The 23,772-nt window shown below is 40.5% G+C and overlaps 1 protein-coding gene across 3 annotated transcripts in view; it reads left to right on the forward strand.

Annotated features, from left to right (window-relative positions):
- The first annotated feature begins 51 nt into the window (after positions 1-51).
- Positions 52-23,772, forward strand: part of abl1 (c-abl oncogene 1, non-receptor tyrosine kinase) — a 31,115-nt gene continuing 7,394 nt past the window's right edge. Inside the window, exons 1-4 of one of the 3 annotated variants that reach the window (XM_077497731.1) lie at positions 52-598; positions 1,536-1,872; positions 20,102-20,266; positions 22,209-22,504. In XM_077497731.1, the coding sequence (XP_077353857.1) occupies positions 1,746-1,872; positions 20,102-20,266; positions 22,209-22,504 (588 nt within the window). In that variant the 5' untranslated portion in view covers positions 52-598; positions 1,536-1,745. Of the gene's footprint in view, positions 599-1,535; positions 1,873-4,027; positions 4,207-14,557; positions 15,242-20,101; positions 20,267-22,208; positions 22,505-23,772 lie in introns of those variants that run through there. The other 2 variants (XM_077497733.1, XM_077497732.1) reach the window with 2 other exon arrangements.

Genomic DNA, 23,772 nt, shown 5'->3' on the forward strand with positions numbered 1-23,772 from the left:
TGTCGACTTGAAAAACTTACTAGCCCACGCACGCACGTGACGTCACACGTCGTCCCACCCACATATTTGTGTAAACCACCTTGCTTATGGAAGTATGGCGGCCCCAGCAGCCCACCCGACGACGAGTGCTCGGCTGAAAGTTCGCCGCTGCTCCCCGGAGTACTTGAGGGGCGATGAGTAGGCGTGCACGACACGGCGGCTCGGCAACGGAGAGCGCGGCGACAGCGAAACGGCCAGCGGCGGCCTCCACGCGGGCACGACAGCAGCCGTTGGCGGCGTCCGGCTGACGGAGGAGTTGCCTGTGTTCCTCCAAGTAGAGTCCGGTTTTGGGGCTGGGGAGGGTGGGGAGATTCGGACGCGGAAGTTTGCCACTTAATGTCCCGGCGTCTGGAATGAAGCAAAAGTGGTGAATTTGGAGATGTTTTTTTGGATAAAAGCGCTCGGCCAAGGAGGCGACGCGGCGCCGCGGACCAACTGTTGACTGCTCCGTGCGCCTTCCAAGGGGAAGTGAGGCTAGCCCGAACTAGCCTCCATGGCTATGTGCGTTTATAGATTGTGGTGCTCGGCTAAACTGCGGGAAATAAGTTTACAACAGCACGTAAGTTGACTTTCGTCGCCCGTAATGCTTTACCTGGCGTGCAATACGACCACTCTTTCCACTTATTGACATGACTCGCAACACTTTAAAGTTAGGACAAACAGTACTTATTAGTATTATGCTAACTTTCTTGTAGTTGTATGCAGGGTCGGCCAAAAGTGTGTATATATGCTTTTTTAAATCAACTTATTGGAGGAAGGACGGATGGCAGGAAGCGAAAATAGAATGATGGAAGGTCGAAAAAATGTTGAAAGACAGAAATAAGGATGATGCGAGAATGAATGGAAGAATGATATAGACAGGAAGGAAAGGTGAAAGTAAAAAGAAGGGATGGATTGGAAAGAAAATTGATAGAAGGTAGGGGATAGGGATGGAAGGAGGAAACGGGCCAACAAGGATGGACGTTGAAGGAAGGAATGAAAGGATGGAAACAAGGATGGTGGAATTGTAGTAAGCGAGCAAAGAGACTGCAAAGAAGGAAGGCAAAAATGAACGAAGGAATAAGGAAAATGGGTAGGAGGGGAGGGAAAGATGGAAACAAGGGATGAAGTTGGAATGGAGGCCAGGGATAAGTGGTATGAAATGAAATAAGATAAGGAAAGACTTGAGGAACAATGCTAGGTTGGAAGAAAGGATTACAGAAGCAAGGATGAATGTTATGGGTGGAAGCGATAAGGTTGGATGGTATGAAGGAAGGCATAAAAGGAAGAATGGAGAGGTAGGTAAGTCAGATGGTCTGAAATGAAGGAAAGATGGATGTAAATTAGAGAGGGGGGACAAAAGGGATGCAGTTTGGAAAGATTAAAATATAAGACAGAAGGGAAAAAAAGATGAGGAAAGAAGTGGTCCCCTCCCCCACTAAAGCGCTATAGAAAACAAATGGATCAAGGTGCACCTAATGACACTTGAATAAAAATTGTCCTCCCATTCCCCACAGATTCCTCAAGCACCCAAATCCCATTAATGCATGATAAAAAGAGGCACGCTGGAGTAGCTTGGACCTGCAGGACAAATCTGCATCACACCGGGAGAGGACACCCCGAGCTTGGGAGAAGGACTTCTCCCCTCGCCTCATCCCCCACTGGCCAGTTGCTGGCCGAGGAGTCCGGCCCGGAGAGTCCCGGCTGCGGCCTGGCACCCTGCCCTTATGGGGCAGCAGCCGGGGAAGTTTGTCGGGGACCAGAGGAGACCCAGTCTGCCAGCTTTCATCAAGGGTGTCAAGAAGGAATCCGCGCGCCATGGGACACAGCCGTGCAACGTATTCGCTGTGCACGGTAAGAGCAAATGGAAGACCACATGTTTGTGTAACTAAAGCCACTGAGTGGTGGTAGAGTACAAGTTGAACACTGTCTGTTTACGATCAAGGCCCACATATTCACTGTTTGGCATTTGCAGAATCACCCATTTTTTATTTATTTATTTTTTTTATTTTTTTTTATTTTTTTAAAGCCGAGCCCATGTTATTTCTGAAAACCCTCGGTTCGTCTTCTTTTTTTTTTCTATTTTTTTTTTTGTCATCTGCTTTTCAAATAAAAAGAAATGGCTTTCCTTTTCTTGTAAATTATTACATTAATTTCACATATACAGTGGTAATATGGAGCAGGGCAAACCCGCTGCAACTGAGCATTATTGAATGCATTGAAGAAGGAAAAAATAAATAAATTGAACCCCCATAATTCTTGAATAAGTGGGATAAACCACCAATATGTGTTTTGGGAGAAAAACATGAATTGGCTTCAGAATGAATGAGCAAATAAATAAATTAATTAAAAAACAAATATTCCGAAATATTGCTAAAAATGTTGGGAATAAAATCCATAAATTGGGTGACACCATGGGTGCCAAACTGTTGAGTATGCGGGGTCCGTTGTTTGACATCATTCTCGTAAAATACCAATGGGAATTTTTTTTTCTTTTTCTTAATGTTTCAACTTTTTGGCTTGTTATATAATTACGTGACGTCCTCTTAAAACTTCTCTGTCTTCACCTAGCAATATGTGACTTAATAAAGATGAATCTAGTTGAATTAATATTGCTACTACCCAGTGGCGATTTTCCTGAAAATGAAGGACTTTATTGGCTTTAATATTGCTATTCTCGAAAATTTTCAAGTTTTAACTCAAATATGCAACTTTCTTTTCACATTATTCACCTTCAGTTTAGTTTTATTTACTTTTAATTCCCATGGAACATTTCTAACTTTAAAAATTCTGGAATTTGGCAATCCTATTTATTGCATCGACCGACCTCCATTTTGCTTATGTTCTGAACGATTTTGAGCTGGAAATTGGTTCTGGATCTTCACTTAGCCTAGCTGATCAAGTCATGCTCGGAGAAAATGGAAAGCGTGTGGATGGCGTGACTTTTTGACCTACACACATTGATTTGGTCTTTTTGTCTTGTCTTTTTTAAGTAATTGGTTTGTCACTCGAGAGTTATTTCAAATAGTCAGTGGGTACACCCTGCTTGATTGCGTTAAGATCAGGCCATTGATCATGTGGCTGAGAACGCCTGGTGAGAATTTCCAGCTGTTGCATAACAGTGCCGAGTGACACCAGTTGAACGTGTACGGGCAGCTCACTCAAAGTTCTGGAGAGTCTTGTCGGCGGGTGAAAGTGCACTTTTGTGACTTGTCAGATTTGACTGATGCTCAATATTAGAGCGAGCGCTAAAGGTATTATAGTAATATTACAAATTTAATCTAGAAAAAAGTCAGTTTTATTTTTTTATTTATAAAGTACAGTATTGACAATATTCTTATTTTACAGCTTTAATCTCAAGTATGCTCGTAATGTGATGACTAATCCTGCAGATTGCATTAAAAAAGACACGATACATTTTTTTCACTATACTTTTCTTCTTATAGTATTAACATTTTACTTTCAAATCTGTTAATTTTTTCCCCCAAAATACTTGACTATTCTCAACTTTTTTCTTGTAATTTTACAACTTTAATGTCAAACATTGCATTATCAATCTTACAAATATACAATTTTTTCATTCATGAAATGTATTAAAAAATGCAGTACAGTATATACAATATACAATACTTTATTCTTTAAAATTATGACATTAAACTTTATTTTTCTAATATGGTGACTTAAATCTGAAAGATACTGCCTTTTTTATTGAACAACTATCTAGGAAATGCATAAAAAAAAAAAAAAAAAGTACCGGTATACAATTTGTTGTCGTCACAATCTGGACTGTACTACTTTTTCTTAAATACATGACTTTCCTCAAACTTTTTTTTTATTGTGATATGAATTTCTTTTTTTCTTTTTTTTCTTTTTTTATTTCATATCAGTAAGGGTGTCACGATTTCGATTTTAAATCGAAATCGATCGAAATTACGTCACGATTTCGAGCATCGAAATAGAAGAGAGGACACACGATTCGATGCCCCCCCCCCCCGCGCCCGCCGCCACCGCCGCCACCGCCACCTCCCAGGAAAGCAAATGAGACGCAGCCATTCAGCTACTAGCTAACGGCACTTGTTAGCTGACTTCTCCTGCAGTCATGATGGCAAGCGCGGACAGACACAGCAATGGTGCTTCAAGCCGCTCCCGCTTCTCTCGTCACCAGTTTGGAAACATTTTGCGTTCCCGGTGAGTTATGTCGACAACGTTCACGTTGTCGATAAAAAGACCACAGTTGCAAGATATGCTATGTGCGCGTACTGTACTCGGCCACGGTGTTACGCCCGGCTCGTCAAGGGGAAGGGAAGTAACACAATAACAGAAAATATAGAGTATATAAACACGGGTCGACTTTAACATCTGAGTAGTTTTAATTGAAATTTCAGGCAGGGGTTTGACAAGGGAGTGAAAGTGGAAGGTGAACAAATAATAACCGCATTTGACAGAACTGACAGAACGGAGGAGAAACAACAGTAACCAATAGGGGTATAATACACGGATACACAATAGCGTCGCGCTGGCACAGTCGTCCAATCGGAGTGTCGCGCTGGCACAGTCGTCCAATCGGAGTGTCGCGCTGGCACAGTCCTCCAATCAGAGTGTCGCGCTGGCGCATTCAAACTGAATGGCCCGAGCCGCCAGCCGTAACAACGGGAAACACGACAAACATGACGGGACATTTACGCAGGCATCACAAAGATTTAGATTTATCAAATTCAACTAGAAGTGGGAAAACAACGGTCCAACCAACTATTTCATCCTCATTTACAGTGAAACTTCCACACACTTCAGCTCGCGCGAAACGCCAGATCCATAGGTCTATTTATAGCAGCAGACCTGCAGCCTTGGAAAACGCTGGATTCAAACATTTAATTAGTGTACTTGAACCACGCTACAGTATGCCCAGCAACTGTAAATGTTGGGATATAGTTTGTTCAGGCTGTATTTGTTCCATGACTTTGGATACAATATATTTTTTGTTGTTGTTGCACATTGCACATTATTTTAAGAGGAACGCACAGCACACTGTTGTAACCAAAAACAGTCAATAGATGGCAGGCACCCACTGTGACTTTTTGTTTTTGTTTTTTTATTTTTTATTTTACACTTCAGTAAGAACAAGACGGTTAACTTTATATTGTAAATAAATTCTTTGAATTTGATCATTCCTGCCTAATGTCAATTATCATATATTACATAAATTTACACAAAAATAATATGGAAATTGCATCACCTATATGTAGCCGATCTTTTGAAATAAGATTTACTGTACAATGAATAGAACCAATGATCATAGACTAGCCTTAGCCTACAGAAGCATATGCCTCTGTGTTATAAAGTGGGGGAGCGGGAAAAAAAAAAAAAAAAAAAAAATCGAAAAAAAAATCGAATCGTGACCCCAAAATCGAAATTTAAATCGAATCGTGGAGTTGGCGAATCGTGACACCCCTACATATCAGTCTGTTTTTCCCCCCTCCAATATAGAACTTTAATGTCGTAATGTTAGAACTAAGTATAATTTTGAAAAAAATTGGACTTTTATCTTGAAAATATACAACTTCAATTCTCCAAACTGACATTTTATAATCTAGAACTCTTCGTCTTCAGTCTGATAGACAATTGCTCAAATTCAAATGGTCATCATTCACAATGTAATATAATGCAATTTTGAAATTACAAAAGCTGAAAATTCATTTCTGGTTAAAGAGGTTCAGTCCACGGTTTTACCGTAATATTGTTTCATGAAACATGAAACATGAAAAGTGATAAAGCCACAGATGTATATGCATTGTTGTTGTAGACTGATTTATGTCAATGTTTAGCAAGTTAACTCTAATTGAAATAGATAATAAACAATCTTTCATACTCATTCATTTGCCCTTATTTTAGCGCAAGCCTAATAAATAAGACCAAAGCATTTATGTGTACTAAATCTCAAAGTGCATGTTATTGTTCAATTCATACAGATTAATTTATTGCTTCGGTTTGTTGAAAAATAGATGGGAAGAGGACTTGTGTAAAATAATAATAATCACATATTAAATCTCAATATTGAGGGAAAATTAATGCAATTACGCTGCTTTTAAAAATTGTCCAGGCCTACTTTTAACAGTGTCCCTAATGTCCCTTGGCACCATTTCACCGGATGCCTGCCATCCACGTGTTCTGCGAACTGATAAGTTTGCCAAATGTGTGTGTAGAGCTGTGATTGCCTTGGCGGGGAATACTTTCCACTGCCTCTTGCATAATGCAGAAGTGGAGGTGGTACGGGTGGGGGAGGAGTTGGTGGGTGGGGGGCTGAAAAGGTCAGTAAAATAGAGCAAGCACGTTTGCCGGTAACGGATCGAATTTGGTGCGGGGTCAGCAGCAGTGATGCCTATTTTGTTTCCCCCCCTCTCGCCCCCGTGAAGAGCTGGTTGGAGCCTCCCAGTGGGATGTGAGTCACAGTGCAAGAGGAGGGCAGTGTCAACACGTTATTTGACTTTGTCTGCCTGTATGTTTTTCTTTTCCTTTTTTTGTGCTTTTTTGGCGCGCTGCTTCTCCACAGGCAGGTTGAGACCTCTCACCTCGCAACTGCCTGGGAGTGAGATGGCGCAGGCATGCGGCGACCTGTCCTGTGCTGCCATCCCATCGATGCACTTAATTGCAGACAGTGTGACCGGCACGTGGTTCAGTTAGCTGAATGTACTCTGACGAAGGACGTTGACCGGGACTGATTTGAGAGCGGATTGCAAGACGGGGGCATACGTTCGTAAACTATGTGATTTTGTCAAACCAATTCTATTATCAGCTATTGCTGAAAAACTCCCATTTTCACGTTTTTGTGCTCTTTCTGTAACACCGAGTTGCCACAAGATGGCACCAAATCCCTGGCTAATAGGAAAGTAGCAATTGTTTGAAGAGACAGTGTGATGAAGTGGTACGACTGAGACTAACATCTTGCAACGTGCATTTCGGATTCACTTTTTTCAAATGAAATTATCCATGAGCCATTTATTTATTTATTTATTTATTTATTTATTTATTTATTTATTTATTTATATATTTTTTTTAAAGCCATTCGGGACAATTCTGATTTTAATCTAATAAACCCAACAAACATGTATTTAAAGGTTTCATTTATTAAAAAATAATTCATGTACAAAATGTTCAGAAATCATTAATGTATGTCTGTCTGATTCTAAATCAGTTTCAACATAAACTTAACTTTCATAGTTTGTGCTTAAATGTCAAGTAGTTGGTAGCTATTTTAAAACATATCTTTTAAACCACTCATCCAGCACTCTGTCACTTGTTCCAAATCATAACAAAAACATTTGGATGTAACAGACCATAAGAACAAAAACTTTTAATAATCCAGAAGAAAAACTTCCATCAATTTTCTTATTTTGTAATTTAAAGGGTAACGTAAGATGAGTTTGAACTGATAATTAAAATGTTTTGTGATTATAGTTTGTGGCACATTGAGAGTTTAAACTTTTATAGGCCCTGGACTCTCAAATCTCTAAGTGCATTTTTTAAAATAGATAAATGCAAGAAAAAGGACAGAGAAGAGAATAATAATGAGAGTTGGTGGGGGTTCATTTTATTTTCTGTAATTACATTAGATTCACTACACACACGGAAATATTAACATTTGATAGTATTTTTATTTTTTAAATGCAATTTTCACTTTGTGGCCTACAGAGGGCAGCAAAGTGCACTAGTGGTTCGCACCAAAACCTCACAGTTCAGACTTTGTGGGCCTTCCTGTGTGGAATTTGCATGTTCTCCCTGTGCTTGCGTGTGTTTTTCTCCTGGTACTCCGGTTTCCTCCCACATTCCAAAAACTTGCATGTTATCTTTATTTAATGAAGAATTGTAGTGTCCACTGTAGGTGTGAATGTTGGTGGCACATCCGGCGACATTTGATTTGTGTGCGTGCCTGTGTTTTTTTCCCCAAACGGCAGCTGCATTCAAGTGCGTGTGCGGTAAGTGGATCTCTTTTAGTGTGTAACTGGCTCTTTCTTGGCTGGAACCCGTGGAATCTATACAGTCTAGACACCAGATCTCCTCCTATGATCCCCCCTGGGTGCTGAAGATTGTATGTATGTGTTTTTGATAGGCGTTCGCGTCCATGCAGCAGGCGCCTCGGAGTAATGCTCGTACACGCCAGCTGTTGGGAAGTTTTGGGGTTAGAGGGGGGGGCGGCTTTTCCCAAGTGGCTTGGCTTTTTTTCTGTTGGCCAAGCCAATCCTAATGGACACACAGAGGTTAGCAAGTGCCAACCCACATCGACTCTTGTCCGAATCTTGGAAGGTCCAATGTTTACTGGTGGCCGTTTACAACAGGTGCGTGTGTTTGTAAATTTGTAAATAGTCGGCGCCAAAGCGGCAGAATGCCAACTATGTGGCGGGGACAAATGCTGAATTGATGGCATTTTTCTCCCCCCCATTAATCAGCACATGATGACATCACATTTCCCCCCCAGACACAGACCTGGTGTAAATTGAAGAATTTGAAAAGATATTTGGAAAAAGTTTGCGACACTGGAACCGCAGTCCATTGCGAAACGCTGGGCAACCAACAATTTGTTGGTATTATGAAACAAATGTTCCCACTGGAACTAATGGAACTTCAAGTGAGGCCATTTCGGTCATTAAACATTTATTATTTGTACAGACAAAGTTTTAAGTAGCATTTTAACATTCTTAAACATTTTAAAAGGTTGATGAGAAGTTAATAATAACACACACAGATGGGATTACGTCACATGTTTAAATCTTAAGTATTTAACCTTTAAGTCTCAAGCAAGTCCGGCCTGGTCACCATGGAGGAAAATTTCGCCTCCTTTTTTCTCCATCAGTGTTTTGGAACGTAACTCCACAAAAGAGGAGTGATAACTGCAATCTGTAATTGCTTCCACAGAGTTGCACTTACATAGCGATTCAATTAGCCCTTGATCAAATTTGAAAATCTTATCAAGTATGCCAAGTTCTCGAGTCACTCAAAGTGTGCCGGGTTCTTCTATCAGACTTTACGAGTAGCGAGTTTAGGCCACTGGTTTTGGGACAATTCAAAAATAAGAATCGCAGTTGGTTGATAGATGTTGCAAATTACAGCCCATCAATGGAGCTTTTACACACAGACAATTCATTTCTGGGTTTAAATCAGCGAGAGATGCCACAGCTGCCACGAAGTCATATTTACAACGATGCTTAATCGTATTTGCAATTTCACCAATATTTGAAATAGTGATGCTTGTGGTAAACGATTTAGTATGCTGCACACACCTCACAGGGTCCATTCACTTGAATGAGAGCTCGCTCTTAGCCCCTTGTTCGCTTAAAACCAGAAAATTGGTGTGTGCAGTGGAGTTTCTCGCCTCATCACTTAACATCTATTGGCTAATCGGTAGGGCTGGGTATCGATTCAAATTTCATCCGTCGATTCGATTTCAATTCACAAGAGTTTAGTTCGATTCAATTTCGATCGCCCCCCCATTCAATTCACTTCTATTCAATCCGATATTGATTAATTATGGAACATCAGTTCTTCTTAAATGTCAAGTACATGATAAAAACTCCACAAATATTAAATTCCAACGTAAATTTTGCGAAGGAAGTAACTGGTCAAATGGTGTAGTTTTCTTTACGAAAGTAACGCGTTTTATAATCACTTAAGAGTTACACAAACATTGACATCAGCAAGGATGAGATGAACATATTTTCATAATCTAATCCATTAATTGTAAATATGAATTAAAAAGATTCGATATTGTCTGAAAATGCAATAAATCAGATATTTCGTGTTTAAATGTATGAAAATACTTTTTGAATTCATGTGAATAATACATGTCAAGAAAACAATAAGGTACAAAAAAAAAAATCTGCCCCAAAAAAAATTAAGAATTTATGTGAAAATGAGATAATATAATCGATTCATGTTTTGTTTTTTGTTTTTTTTAAATCGATATCGGGCTTGAAAAGGTATATCAATTTGATGTTGATTATTCAAATTTTTTTTTTTTAAACCCAGTCCTACTAATCGGATGACCGTGACATCACAACCCTCCTCACCATCCGTTCTAGGATCACATTGGAAGAGGCTTTGAGGAACATTTCCTTGAAAAAATGCAATGGCAACGAGAACCAGCTTCTTTCTGGCTAGAACCGGAAAAATGGAAAATGGCGTTAGTATTAATGTCACAATCGCAGCGGGAGGGGAAAAAAAAAATCTTGACACACCACACAACACAGGATAATCTGTCAGGAGACATCTTGATAATCGGACTTTTGCTAACGTTGATTGCAAGGGATTTGTATTGCTCACTTCTGGCCTTTTTGTCGTATGTGTTATGGTATGCTTTTATTGACAATCGTGCGTTGCGCCGTGGCATGTGGCTCTTGTTATCGTAGGACTGTCATGATATAAGATGTCAACACATGCTCCGTTTTCCTGTGATTCATTTGCATCTTGCACCATAGGTGTGTTGAGCAACAGTAAATACCGTGGATGGAGTTGTATTCCTCTCTCTCACATCTGGTGCACACTTTACTCCATTTCACCCAAATATGTTGTCTCCTAATATATTCTATGTGAATTTTTTCAGTTTTCACCAAAATTTTGAGCATTTTGTTTCATGACATGCATTGTTTTGCTGAAAACAATTAAGAATGTAGGCGGTTTCACACAAACACCAGAGTCTTGCCAACATCTGTATGGCTTGTGTTGGAGCCTCTGACTTTGTGATTAGAGCTGTTTGTTTGCTATTTATTCAGCTTAAAAAAAAACAACTCATTCCTGATTGTCTTGTGGGGCCATGCACCTCTTTTCCATTCCATATGGTTTGCACATTTTGCTTGAAAAACCAGTGGCCATCGGCACTGCATATCAACATGCATGCAGCTTGTTTGCAGCCTTACACAACACAACTGTTGTTTTAGTTTAAGTATTCTTTCTATTTGTTTCTAGATTGACCACATTTTTTGTATTCTCCACCTAATTATTAGTCTGTGAGGCAGGTTTTGTTTTCTACAACCGCTCCGTCTCGCACACATGCATTGCCTTTTTTCTGTTTTCTCTTTCGATCCCGGCACTCGACTCTCCTGGAATAGAAAATATGCTGTTTTATGCCAACAATATGAGTCAAATTGAGTAATCCAACTGAATACGACTTGATTACAACCTTCAACACGCTTCAGGCCGGTTTGCATGTTCTTGGCCCTTTTCTCCAGGCCTTCGAGAAATGAGCAACATTTCTGATTAATCACCTGGTTCTTGTCGCCCTATTTAAAATATCTTCCAAGAAGCTCGTCTGGTTTTAACTAGCCCAGTTTTCATCTGTGCTGGTGATTGCTGCGATGGTGAACTGACAGTCAATAAGTCACCTCTCAACAGAGAGAGTTTGGCTGGAGAGAACCAGCGACTAATACATACCAGTTTGTAAATGCATTTCATTAGAAAGTGCATGATCACATTGGCAATAGTTTAGTAGTCCATTATCAGCACATACAGATGCGTAAAGGACTTGGAACCGGTGCTGCTTATTATCTGCTCTCCATGTGGACAGCTCTCGAGGATGCATAGACATATTTTTCAGATGCCCATAAGTAAACAGACACATCATATAAATACATGGTACCTGTGTTAGTCTGATACGGAAGTACCTGGACCCAATTTTTTAATTTTTTGTTGTTACGAGCTGTTACCTTCATCCATTTATGGAATGAGACAATCAAGAACACAAATACAAAATGACAGCACTCACAAGGAGCATTGGACAGATGCTATCACTAAACTTACTGCATGACTGCAGCGCCTGATGTCACTCGCAAATATTCAGTGTAGCCTAGAATCGTGGCACGACCGACACGGCTTCGCCTCTCTCCTCTGTAATTAGGTTTGCTCAGCTTATAGTGCAATAAATCTTGTTCCCCGACGGACAGGATCTACGCCAAGTGCCGTCTGTCATCCGATTCCAGCACTGCAAAACAGAGTAATTGTGTATTTATGCATGTCCTTGTCAGTGAAGCGGGGTATTTAACTGTGTATTGCTGATTTTGTCATGAACCAAACCAAAGAAGGCTTTCATAGAGCATACCTTCGTATCAAGCCTGACATTTGTTTCATTTTTATCGTGGCACATAAAAATGCGAAAGCAATGCCCAGTCGGTAATTGATAGTTGGGGAATAAAATATGGCCGCCTGAAAGGCAGCTTGTATTTATTGCGATAGCTCTGTGGCATTTTTTAGAGGAACGCCAAGATGGCTGCTTATTATAGATGTGATTACATTTTGTTATTTGTATTATTTTAAATGGTAATTTCTGATGCAGTGTTGTTTTGTTTGTCATCTGGTTAGGAAGTGCATGATCTTATGTGGCCCCTGAGTAGCACTGCTGAAAAATTGTGGTCCCCTCCAGCATTTAAGTTACACATCCCTGCTCTATACAGTGGTTGGACCCCATCATCTGTTAAGTGAAGTCATGTATCCAAGTGAGCCAAGAGAATGGCACCGTTGCTCCACAAGAACAGCAAACATCTGCACTCGGCATGCCGTAATGCGTTTACATTTTTCACTCGCTCTGTACTGCATCACGCACACGCTTCATTGCGCTGATTGCCGCCAATAGGCTCGTCCGTAGGTTTATCTAAATACGTCCAGAGGCATTTCTTTCAGTCTGCAGCCTGTTGAAAAGGCACCTTGGAAAGTGGAAAATGGACTGAGCAGTCCCAGAACGGCGCTGGTGTTGCCAGGCTTAACATATGGAAGGAAGAGTTTTAGCTCAAATGCAGAATACAATCGCTGTTGGAGGGCTGTGATCTTCTCTGTCAGTAAAGATCAATTTAGGGACAGTTTGGCGGAGGGTTCCACCACTGAAACTTTTGAAAGTACTGTATAGTGGCTGTCCCTCCATTGTGGGCTTTTTTACCTTTTGACTTCCCGAGCACTCGACCCGACGGTGGATGTGCGGCAGCTCACCGTACAATACACTAGCTTGATTATAAATCACATTATTCCCCCTATGATCTCACTTGCAAACAATGTGCTTCATGTTCCTCCATACTGCAACCTTTTTTTTTTTTTCTCCCCGCTTTTTCCACCTTGGTTTTATTGCCCCAATTTTACTTGATCCTCTCATCTCCCCCAAGCCTGTATAGCACTGTGGTAAGTTAATGGGCTGTTAGAGAAGGCTTGTGTATCCTAATTATTTGTGCGTGTGTGCACGTGTGTGTGCGTGTGTTACTGATAGTATAAAAGAGGAATACAAATGTTTGCTGAACCAGCACTGCAGCAGTAACGAAGGGCCTAGTGGCTAAATGGTGAATAAAGTTTCTTAGGCTGCAAACATCAAGGTGACAAGACTAGTAAGTTGAAACAAGACAGTTTGGAATATAACTGAAAACTTAGATGCTCTGCCCAAGGCACGATGGGCCCTTTTCCTCTTTTCATTCTTTTTGAGTCCTTTTCTTCTTCGTCCTCTACGCTGCACATAAATCTGTTATATTTTAAGAAACATCTGTTTAAAGTTGTCCGCTCCTTCTGATACAAACTAGACCGTGCAGCTTTTGGTGACTCTTCAATTAAGTCCAAGTTATTTTAATGTATGTTTAACACAAAAAAGGTCCTCATTACGTTATATTGAAGCACCAATCACGATTTTCTGCCTGATCACCGATTCCTAATCTTTCGACCTAGATCCAGAATTTGGCCAATTCCGAATTTTTTTCCTCCATAACCAATGGGATACACTTTTGGTCTGGTACGTACGTATCCCCATGATAAACGGGGGTTCACTAGTAAATTAGTAATGCAAAACATTTTGAAAAACTCGGAAGTCACCAAACTACATGTTGTTGTGTTCCACTGTAGTTGCCAAGCCCCCAATTAGCGTAGGTGCTTTTGCGTGCTTAATTATTGCTTTGAATGTTTAGATTCCAGAAATTTGGGTAGATCAAGCACATTTGCGCGAGTGCAACCTTGAATTATGGAGCGCGTTTGGAGGCACAGCTGAGGAAAAACAGAAGAAAGAGATTAAACATGTGTTGCGAGTGCTTGGCTCTTGCCAAGGATTAGCCCGTCCTTCCTCATATGGTCAAACCACTGCGGCTGTCCCCAAATTCCCTGACTGACGTGTTTGAAAAGATAAAGTTTCTCGGCTTCCTCAAATATATTCGCTATCGCCCAAAGAGTGGCTGAACACCTTCGAGTTCATTAGTTCTCCACTGGTGATTGTCTTTCAATAAGCTCTGAGCTTTGTCCAGCACTAATTCCTTAACCTGTAAACATTCCAGAATGGAGCAAGAGCGCCGGGAAGAAAAGAAAAGGGGGGGAAAGGAAAGGAGGAGCTTCTTGTAAGCATCGGATGACTTCAGCAGAAGGAAAACATGAAAGCTCAGTGAAGAATCTTAAATTTTTAACGACAACTCTGGAGCTTTCGCTTCTTGCCTCACTACGAGTTTTGCCTTTTTTTTTTTTTTTTTTGAGCAATTGGCTTCCTTAGCTCTGTGTGTGTGTGTGTGTGCATGGATAGTCTTTCTCTCTTATTGTGTTGTGTGTGTGTGTGTGTGTAGCTGGAATTGGGAGGGCTCAGCTGATGTCATCGAGTGCAGCCAGCCGATCCTGAAAGAAGAGGCCCTTTGTTGGCAGCTGTAAGCGCTAACTCGTCCCTGTGCCTCGGCTCCGCACTTGCGCAGGGGGGACAACAGAGAGAGGAATGGCACCACGGAGACGGACTGCCTGCCCACTCAACTGACACATTCGCGAGTCCCCAGCCAGCGCTCGGACACGTCCCCCGCTCTTTTTGGACCAAATCCTACCAAAAAGAAAGAAAGAGAGAGGAAAAAAACCCGGAGCTAAAACAGAATCGGAGGAGTTGGAGGGGGAAAAACATGGAGATGCTACTAAAAAGTTTGTAGACTTTTTTTTTTTTTTTTTCCCCTTTTTGTTCCACAAAGTGGATGTGCACCAGGATTACCGGTAATGATAAAGAGCAACAGAGAAGAAGATCAATACGTTTGAGCACCCATTCTGGATCAGTTCTCTTCTTTTTTTTTGCTTTTGTTTAAAACATTCTCCTGTTGGGACACATGTAAAAAGACAAGGCAGAAGTCTAATTTTAAGCAGCGTTTCCAGGCGGGAAGGGAAAGAAAGCAAATGAAAATGTTGGAGATTTGCCTGAAATTGGTGGGGTGTAAATCTAAGAAAGGGCTTTCGTCCTCCTCCAGCTGCTACTTGGAAGGTAAGTGTATACCGCAGACTGTCTTTGTTAGTGATCTTTACTTTGAACATAATCAAAGGAAGAGATGCTTGGAAGGATCGAAAGCCAGAGTGCCTCGCAACCACGCAAGGATTTTGGCTTTGTGGAAACTGCGGAATGGGGAGGGGAAAAAGCAGCTCAGGGGAGGTGAGGGAGGCCAGACACACTGGCTAGCGGCGGAGGGAAGAAGTGGAAAAAGAGAGAATACACGGAAATCTGACTCCCCGGCTGTGTCCCACTTGACTCTTGTTTAAGAGGAAAGTGCATCTAATCTGTAATCAGCACTCCCAAACCAAATCGTTCTGACTACTCTTATAATTCATTTAGAGGTTACTGCAGAGTGCAGTCTTTGTTGCCCATGACTTCTTATATATTTTGTTCAACAGTGGTTCCTAAAGTGACTAATTGATTTAGCCATGACTAATAAAGCGCACAAGGAATTCTAGGAGAACCAGGGCACACTCCAGTCTTTACATAATGGACATTGTGAATGATTTGTATTGGAAGAAGACCCCATGCGAGTCAATTGTTGTGTAACCAAATGATTTAATCATCAGCACGATTGCACCCTCCCAAACTCCTCCTCAGGGTGATGACGGTAAGAGGACTCAATTTTAAGACCATCTGGATAAAGAACATTCCACAGGAGTTTTTACCCAACCTGAACTTTTTCATTCTTGATGAGAAAGTTGCATTTAATGAAACAATTGGGATATTCTAATGACACAATTTCTTTCAAGCTCTTTGTTTGGGCATCTGACAAAATGTCCTTCACCGACTATACGAAACCAAATGCGAGCATTGTGTTGAGATGTGGCCCAATTTTCTATTTTCTAACACCTTTTGACAGCAAACTAAACTTAATCAACAGCACCTTTTGAGGGGTACACTGGTTTTAACATCTTAACTGAATTTTACAATTGAGAGACCCCACACAGGATGAAAAAAAATGGCACGTTTTTTTTTTTTATTGCTCTGTTTGCTGAACTTGATATAACCAACACAGCAAACCGCACAGTAAACCATACAGTATCTGTCGTAGTGTCAAGATGACCTTTGAGGTGCAGCATGGTATCACAGGGTATCCAGTAGGGGTGTCAAAAAAAAATCGATTTGGCGATATATCGCGATACTACATCGCGCGATTTTTTTTTTAGGATTCACACCTTAAGCATGGAAGAATGTTATATGAACGGAACATTAAGCCTTAATATTTTATTTCAATGCTGTTCAAACATGAAACAAATTACAACCTCTATAAGACTGAAATTTCAGATAAATAAATAATACATTTTCATATAAATCTTAACACTCTACAAGCTTACTGATTAGTATTTTCTAAATTTGAATGAAAAAAAATCGCAACAATCGACTTATAAATTCGTATCGGGATTAATCGGTATCGAATCGAATTGTGACCTGTGAATCGTGATACGAATCGAATCGTCAGGTACTAGGCAATTCACACCCCTAACCAGATAGACAAACAAAATATACAAAGAGGAAGTAGAATAAACTAGGCTGACTGTTAGCTTGCCTGGTAACTACATTGCATTTGTGCACTCTTGTCTTTCTTATTTTGGTAAAAGACTTATTGTGAGATCCATTACCCAAACACGCAACATAACCATGTTACTCTTCTAACAATGTCCAGCAACAATGCTGGATGTTGAGCTTCCTGATTGGCTAGCTTCAGTTTCACATCACAATCACAGAGACCATAGCAGAATTCAGTGTTGGCCGCGCACATAAGGATTTGCCATTTGTAGTAGCAATGTGACAAATGGCCATCATATTTGTGAAATTTTCTAAAAAAATAAATAAAAAAAAAAAACATCCAGCGAGCAATTGAAACCTCTATAACGTCCTTCATGACAAAATCAACAAAAAAACAATTGATTACTAAAGCACATGTGCAGGCGCTACTGCCCACATTGCAACTGCGCTATTTAGGTCAAGTTTGTAGGGCAAGAGACGCTGTTTGAAACATCACGGCAATACTAATGTGTCGGTTTTGGAGACAACTTCAATATTTTAGCCCATACGAACTCATTGGGGGATATTTCTAAATTAAACTTTTCAGCCAATCACAAAAAGAGTTCCCCAAGCAACAGACTAAATTAAAGGGTCATGGAGAAATGTTTTGAAATTGGGAAGTTAAACTGTATTACTCTAATTTGAAGGTCTTTTTTTGACTAGATTTTTAGTAGGTGATATCACGCAAAAGGATTCCTCTGCCCGATATAAAAAGCACAATTGCTGAAGTGTCCATTCCAAGCTGTTGACTGACCATTATTTTACAAACATAGGTGTTTGTCTGCCGCAATCATTTTCCAAGAAGATTGTGGAAGAAAAATTACTCACACAACAGGATAATCACTTCAGATAATCTTTGAGAGATATCCACCAATCAGCTTATTGCGACCTGGATAGGAAGTTGTTGTTTCAGGATGCAATTACATAACAGTCAATTTCCACATAGTCAGAATTCTTAATGAGCATTTAATCGATTATGGCGCCCATCCCTCAGGAATGAACACTTAGCAGGTCTTTTAAGGTTTCCGCTTTTTAACCACGTTTGGTTTCCAACTATTCCGGTCTTTGAAGGGATGCATGTCTTACATCACCGTGCAAGTATTATGTGCATTTCTATTGCTCAGAGCAGCCGAGTCATGGCCATAAAGCCTTTACAAGCTACACACACATACACTTAATCATCTCGTTGTCATCTCAGCAACGCGGCCAGGACATGCTGTAATTTCTCCCACTGCACTGACTCTGGAAGGCCCACAATCATCTTTTTCTGTTTGTTTTTGCTCCATTGCTCGCTCCTTAGTCCACCAAATTCTCCATTTGAAAATGGGTTTTTCATTTGGGTGGGCGTCATCCCGCTTGGTGTGTCGGTGTGTTGTCACCCTCTCACAAAGGCCTGTGGTATTTGCGGCGCCTTAAGTGGACGTGTGTGACAGAGGCCGCCCACACACTTTCAGTCCAGGCCAAACTCTGGCCATAAGGAATGTTTTGCCTCCTCTAAGTCTGCCTCCTCACCCCGTGGTGCTCTTTTATCTCTCGATGGATCTGTACGTTACGGTGAAAGAAGCATTTAACTTTTGTAGTCTCTTGGTTTGCCTGTCCGACTGTCCATTTGTTAAAAGGAAGCTTGAAAGACAAACAGACTCCATTACTTGGAAGGGAAAAATGAGCTAACGTACTTTCCGAGCCTTTGGAAGGATTCCTTTGGAGACCTCCGCAGCTCTGTCGTCACGGCCAGGAACTGTCAGATGCTCAGGGCATTGTGAGCAGGCGTGTTGTGGTGAAGCAACCTCAACTTGTAGTGCCGCAACGTCGCAAAATCTCTTTTGAGACATGCTGGTTGATCACCTGGACAACATTGACGGGTAAAGTCGGAGCTGACTAATCAATTATCAGATTATTCAACATCTATTCCTTTAGAGATTTTTGCGTAAAATTGTCCAAATCCTCAGAATTTCAGCCTTTCCTTTGTGTTTTGTTACCATTTGTGGCCAATAAAATTGATTCTGATTCAACAATAAATATTCTAAGATTTCTGTAGACAGGATTGCCTTTGTTTAATCAAAATCAGACAGTAGAAAACATCTGCTTTTATGTTTAATCTAATCTAATCTCCGTAATGTCTCCAACAAGCTTGCTGACATCTGAAACTTGTCAACATTGACTCATTTTCGGTTGATATAACATTTTAGTCTTAAGTTTGCAAGTCCCCAAGCAAAAATCCTGAGTTTCTTTATCCTGGCTGACTGTAGTCTCAGCTGGTAGTTGGAGCGCCATACCTTAATAACTACGCAGTTGTAGTGTCCTGCATGCGTACTCAGTTTTCTTTATCATTATGCTTTCCTCATTTAAGTCAAGCTTATCTTATTTTGATAGATGCTTTTCTATTTAAGAAAGCTGTCTTTTTTTTTTTCTCACAATGGTAAAAAAATTTGGTCCATTGTGACTTAATCTGTGAAGAATTGCATTCAAGTGTGTGCCATTTGTTACATTCTAATTATGAAGCACAATATCCTTCTGTCCTTCCATTACAAACATAGAGGAGGTAAAAAAAAAAAAGAAAGAAACTTGCCTGGAATTTTGATTATGCACATGCATGACTGCCTCCTTTTGTTTTGAGTAGCCTTGAGGTGAAATCATAGCCTTGCTGTCGTTCATTTTGTTTGTGTGTATATAAAAACCGCTATCTCGTTGCCCTCAAGATCATTGTTGTAAAAAAAAAAAACAAAAAAAAAAAAAAGTGAATTCATTGAGGTTACCAGTGTAATGTGGTTCTTTTTCTGTTGATTTCAACAGCAGTTAGGCTTGCAGCATAAAGAATGCATGTGTGTTGTTGTGGGGTTGTGGGCTAACTGCTTCAGAACATATGCGACAACAGCTGCGTACGTTTTGGCCAAACTGCTGTTCAAAGTACTCCTCCCACCATTGACTTTCCTCCACATTTTTCACATTTTAAATTTACTGCAGTCAGTTGTTGCTCTCTAATTTGTATCGTTCAGGCTAGCTGTCACTATAATCATCTGTACTCAAAAGATTGGTGTTTGGATGCATTCTCACGGTCAGATGTGTGCTAGTTGTTCAGGTAGGAAATGAAAACTAAGCAGGGATAATCCAGGAAATGAAAAGCTATGGGGACAGATGGTTGTACAACATTGGAAGGAGAGCAGAACGTGGACTCTTCCAAACTTATTGTCACAAGTGCAAATCTGCATACCAAACATGCCAACCAATCTCGCCTCGCCTGGTTGGATCTCCTCACATTCTTGTCCACTTCCACGTGTGCTTATATGTCTGTTTTCTCTTTTTCAGAAGCTCTCCAGAGACCAGACTTAGAGGGTCAAGGTCTGTCCGAAGCGGCCCGCTGGAACTCTAAAGAGAACCTTTTGGCTGGACCCAGCGAAAATGACCCCAACCTGTTTGTGGCGCTGTATGACTTTGTGGCCAGTGGTGACAACACGCTCAGCATTACTAAAGGTAAGGGTAGAAATAAATATTTTTGAAAAACATAACCTGAATTCAGTCTACCAATCAGCATTAGCGCATGTTACACTATTCTGGCTTCTTGAAGATGTCTTAATTGCAACAATACCCTTTCTTTTAGTATTTCTGGATTCCCTTGACCTAGTAAATAGGGATGTAACGATAACGGCAACATTGTGATATCGCAATAGTAAAACTGCCACAATATCGTCGTCATCATGTCACGATAATTATTAAAAGCAGCACATTTATGAAAGTATTCAGGTTGATTTCCATTTGTGCAGTTCTAGCACCCTCTGGTGACTAGTTTTTTTGTGCAGTTTAATTTTCACATGGCATTTTTTGGCCCTTCTAAAATCCACTCTAATGGTCAAATGAAGGAGCACGTAATATGCTTGGGAACCGAGTCAATATATGGAGGAACTCAATGTGTGCTTGCATTAGCAACTAAGTGCCTCAATATTAAGTGTTATGAGAGATTGTAGGTTGTGTATAAGCTTTGCTGTAATGTACAAAAACACAATATTGTATTTTTTTCAGTATGAGCTCTTTTTGTTTTGTTTTTTTTAAATGCAATATTGTGACATTTTTTGTATCGCCAACCTACAATATTGTGATAATTATTGTATTGTGACCATATCGTGATAATATTGTATCGTGATGTTTGGATATCGTTACATGCCCACTAGTAAGCTTTCTCAACAATACTGTACCTAGAAGTTGTACCTTTGCCATGAATTGTAGGTTGAAAACACTTATTTTCAGGCGTAAACGAAAAATTCCAAAAAATTCCAGTATTTACAGATTTATGTATTTATTTTTTTAATGTAATCCTTGTGAAAGACGGTGGCTTTACTGTAAATAACATTCTAAGGGTGGCCTCAAATCATATGGACAATCTGCTTATGTGCTTCCCCTCCCATCTCCTTCTGTTTTGCGTCTTTACAGTCCCACTCTCACTTCCTCACTCGGGTTCCTCTTTTGCCGGAACACCACGCCGTAAAAAACAATATGGATCAGTCAGGAAAAAGAAAAAGGAGGAAGGAAAAAGAGAACATCTGCTCATGCATGAGGCGAGACAATGGCTTGAATTGGATTTTTTTTCCCAGTTAATGTTAAATGTTCCATGCTAAAGGTTACTCAGCTGTCCAGTATCATGGTAGCGTAAACACAAAAACAACAAACGGAATCAGATATTGTCAGCTCAGATAAGGCTTCTTGCAAACAGGGGGAAAAAAAGATATCTGCCAATACAAACACAGCTTAAAACACACAGATTGGTTATACTTCATCAACTCAGGTTGACATCATCCAAATCAGGGATACACAACTTAAATGCTGGAGGGGGCCAGAGTTTTTCATCAATACTACTGTGGACACAACACATTTTTCAATGTAAGTATAAAAGATACAAAATAACCACATAATTATATATATATATATATATATATATATAAGTATGCAGTAGAAGACCCAGGGTTAGTGCAATTAAGACATGTTTGGCATCTCCATATTTGCAAATGTATTTTGTCAATAGGCAATTTTTCCACATTTTTGATTTCCCCCATTTATTCCATGATTTTTATTTACCCATTTCCTCCCATTTTGGTGGAATACATATATCTACAGTTGCCCATCTTGCCAGCAGTTTTAAGCCTTCAAACTTTTGTTTTTAAATGTGGTGTAAATATGTTTGCACAGATTTCACAATTGTTTTGAAAAAGGCAGATGCTGTTGAGTCAAGGCAACTAGTTGATGTTTTCAGCTGCTGAACCGTTTGTTTTGATCATCTGTCAAATTCTGACATGGTAATTGAGTTAGTCCAGGGTGGTTTTGGATATTGTTTAACCAACACAATTAGTCAGATTTGTGTTCGTTTAAAAAAAAAAAAAAAAAAAAAAAAGGCCTTTGTTTACAATACGGATTGTACTTGCAGGCGAGAAGCTGCGCGTGCTGGGCTACAACCACAACGGCGAGTGGTGCGAAGCGCAGACCAAAAATGGCCAAGGCTGGGTGCCGTCCAACTACATCACCCCTGTCAACAGCCTGGAGAAGCACAGCTGGTACCACGGGCCCGTGTCACGCAACGCCGCCGAGTACCTGCTCAGCTCGGGGATCAACGGCAGCTTCTTGGTGCGCGAGAGCGAGAGCAGTCCCGGCCAGAGGTCCATTTCGCTGCGCTACGAGGGGAGGGTTTACCACTACAGGATCAACACGGCATCCGACGGCAAGGTGAAGCTGAAACGCGTTACAGTTTAGAGCAGGGTTTTTCCAGGAACACCGAGTAATGACAAGAATGCTGCACATAATGACCAGCAGACGGGGACGCCCATGCATAGCATACATAGATGCAGCCAAGTATGTGCACACATGCACAGTTGCTTCCCCCAGCTCATATTGTGTTCTGCGCTCCCGCCGAGAGCTCCGGCCGAAGGGTCTGGTATGATCAACTTGTCTAATAATTTGAGATTACCGCAGAGCTCCCCCGGGTTGCCACTTTCTTTGATGGTAACTCTCTGCGTAATACTGAGGCCTCAATAGCAAGTGAGCAACTGTCTGATTTTTAAAGGTCTTTTTCAAAATATTGGAGGTGGCCTTCAGAGCCGATGTTCACAAGTGAAGAAATGCAATAAGCATATTTGGGAGCAAATGGTTTTGGTGGTTATGTAAGACTTGGACAATGGAAAAGACTCAGTGGACACACTGAGCCCTGACAAATGTGCTCGTCTCCACCCCACTTTCAGACCCACGACTTGCGGACTCCAATGTCCAACACGATCCATTCCGGGGATTTTTGCCAACATAAGATATTATTATGATTATTATTATGGTTATTATTATTATTATTATTATTATTTTATTTTTCCTCACTTAAAAAATAATGGAAATTGAAATCTTTATTTCTATGGTCAAACTTTCACTATCATGAAACAAATAGGCAGATGTTTTATTGATTCGCAGTAGGACACCAAGAAGCTGTTTTAAAGTGTAGAAAATTTGCCTCCTTAAACTCTTTCAACGCCGTAGACAAGTATACTTGTCAATTACGTTTTTCAAAAAGGGGGGTGGGGGCTCCACTGTAAATTTCAAGCTGGGAAGGAACTTCACCTGACGCACAGCCACCAGTAGATAGTAGCGACGCAGCATTTTAGAGACCAGTTTGTGATTCCACTATGAGAAACGGGGCTGCATTTTGTTCAACTTACCTTTCTTTGTAGTGCTGTCACTATCGAATATTTTTAGAATCGATTAATCTATCAATTAGGGGTGTGAATTGCCTAGTTCCTGACGATTCGATTCGTATCACGATTCACAGGTCACGATTCGATTCGATACCGATTAATCCCGATACGAATTTATAAGTCGATTGTTGCGATTTTTTTTCATTCAAATTTAGAAAATACTAATCAGTAAGCTTGTAGAGTGTAAGATTTATATGAAAATGTATTATTTATTTATCTGAAATTTCAGTCTTATAGAGGTTGTAATCTGTTTCATGT

This window comes from Festucalex cinctus, chromosome 15 (genome assembly GCF_051991245.1).
Source record: "Festucalex cinctus isolate MCC-2025b chromosome 15, RoL_Fcin_1.0, whole genome shotgun sequence".
Taxonomy (NCBI): domain Eukaryota; kingdom Metazoa; phylum Chordata; class Actinopteri; order Syngnathiformes; family Syngnathidae; genus Festucalex; species Festucalex cinctus.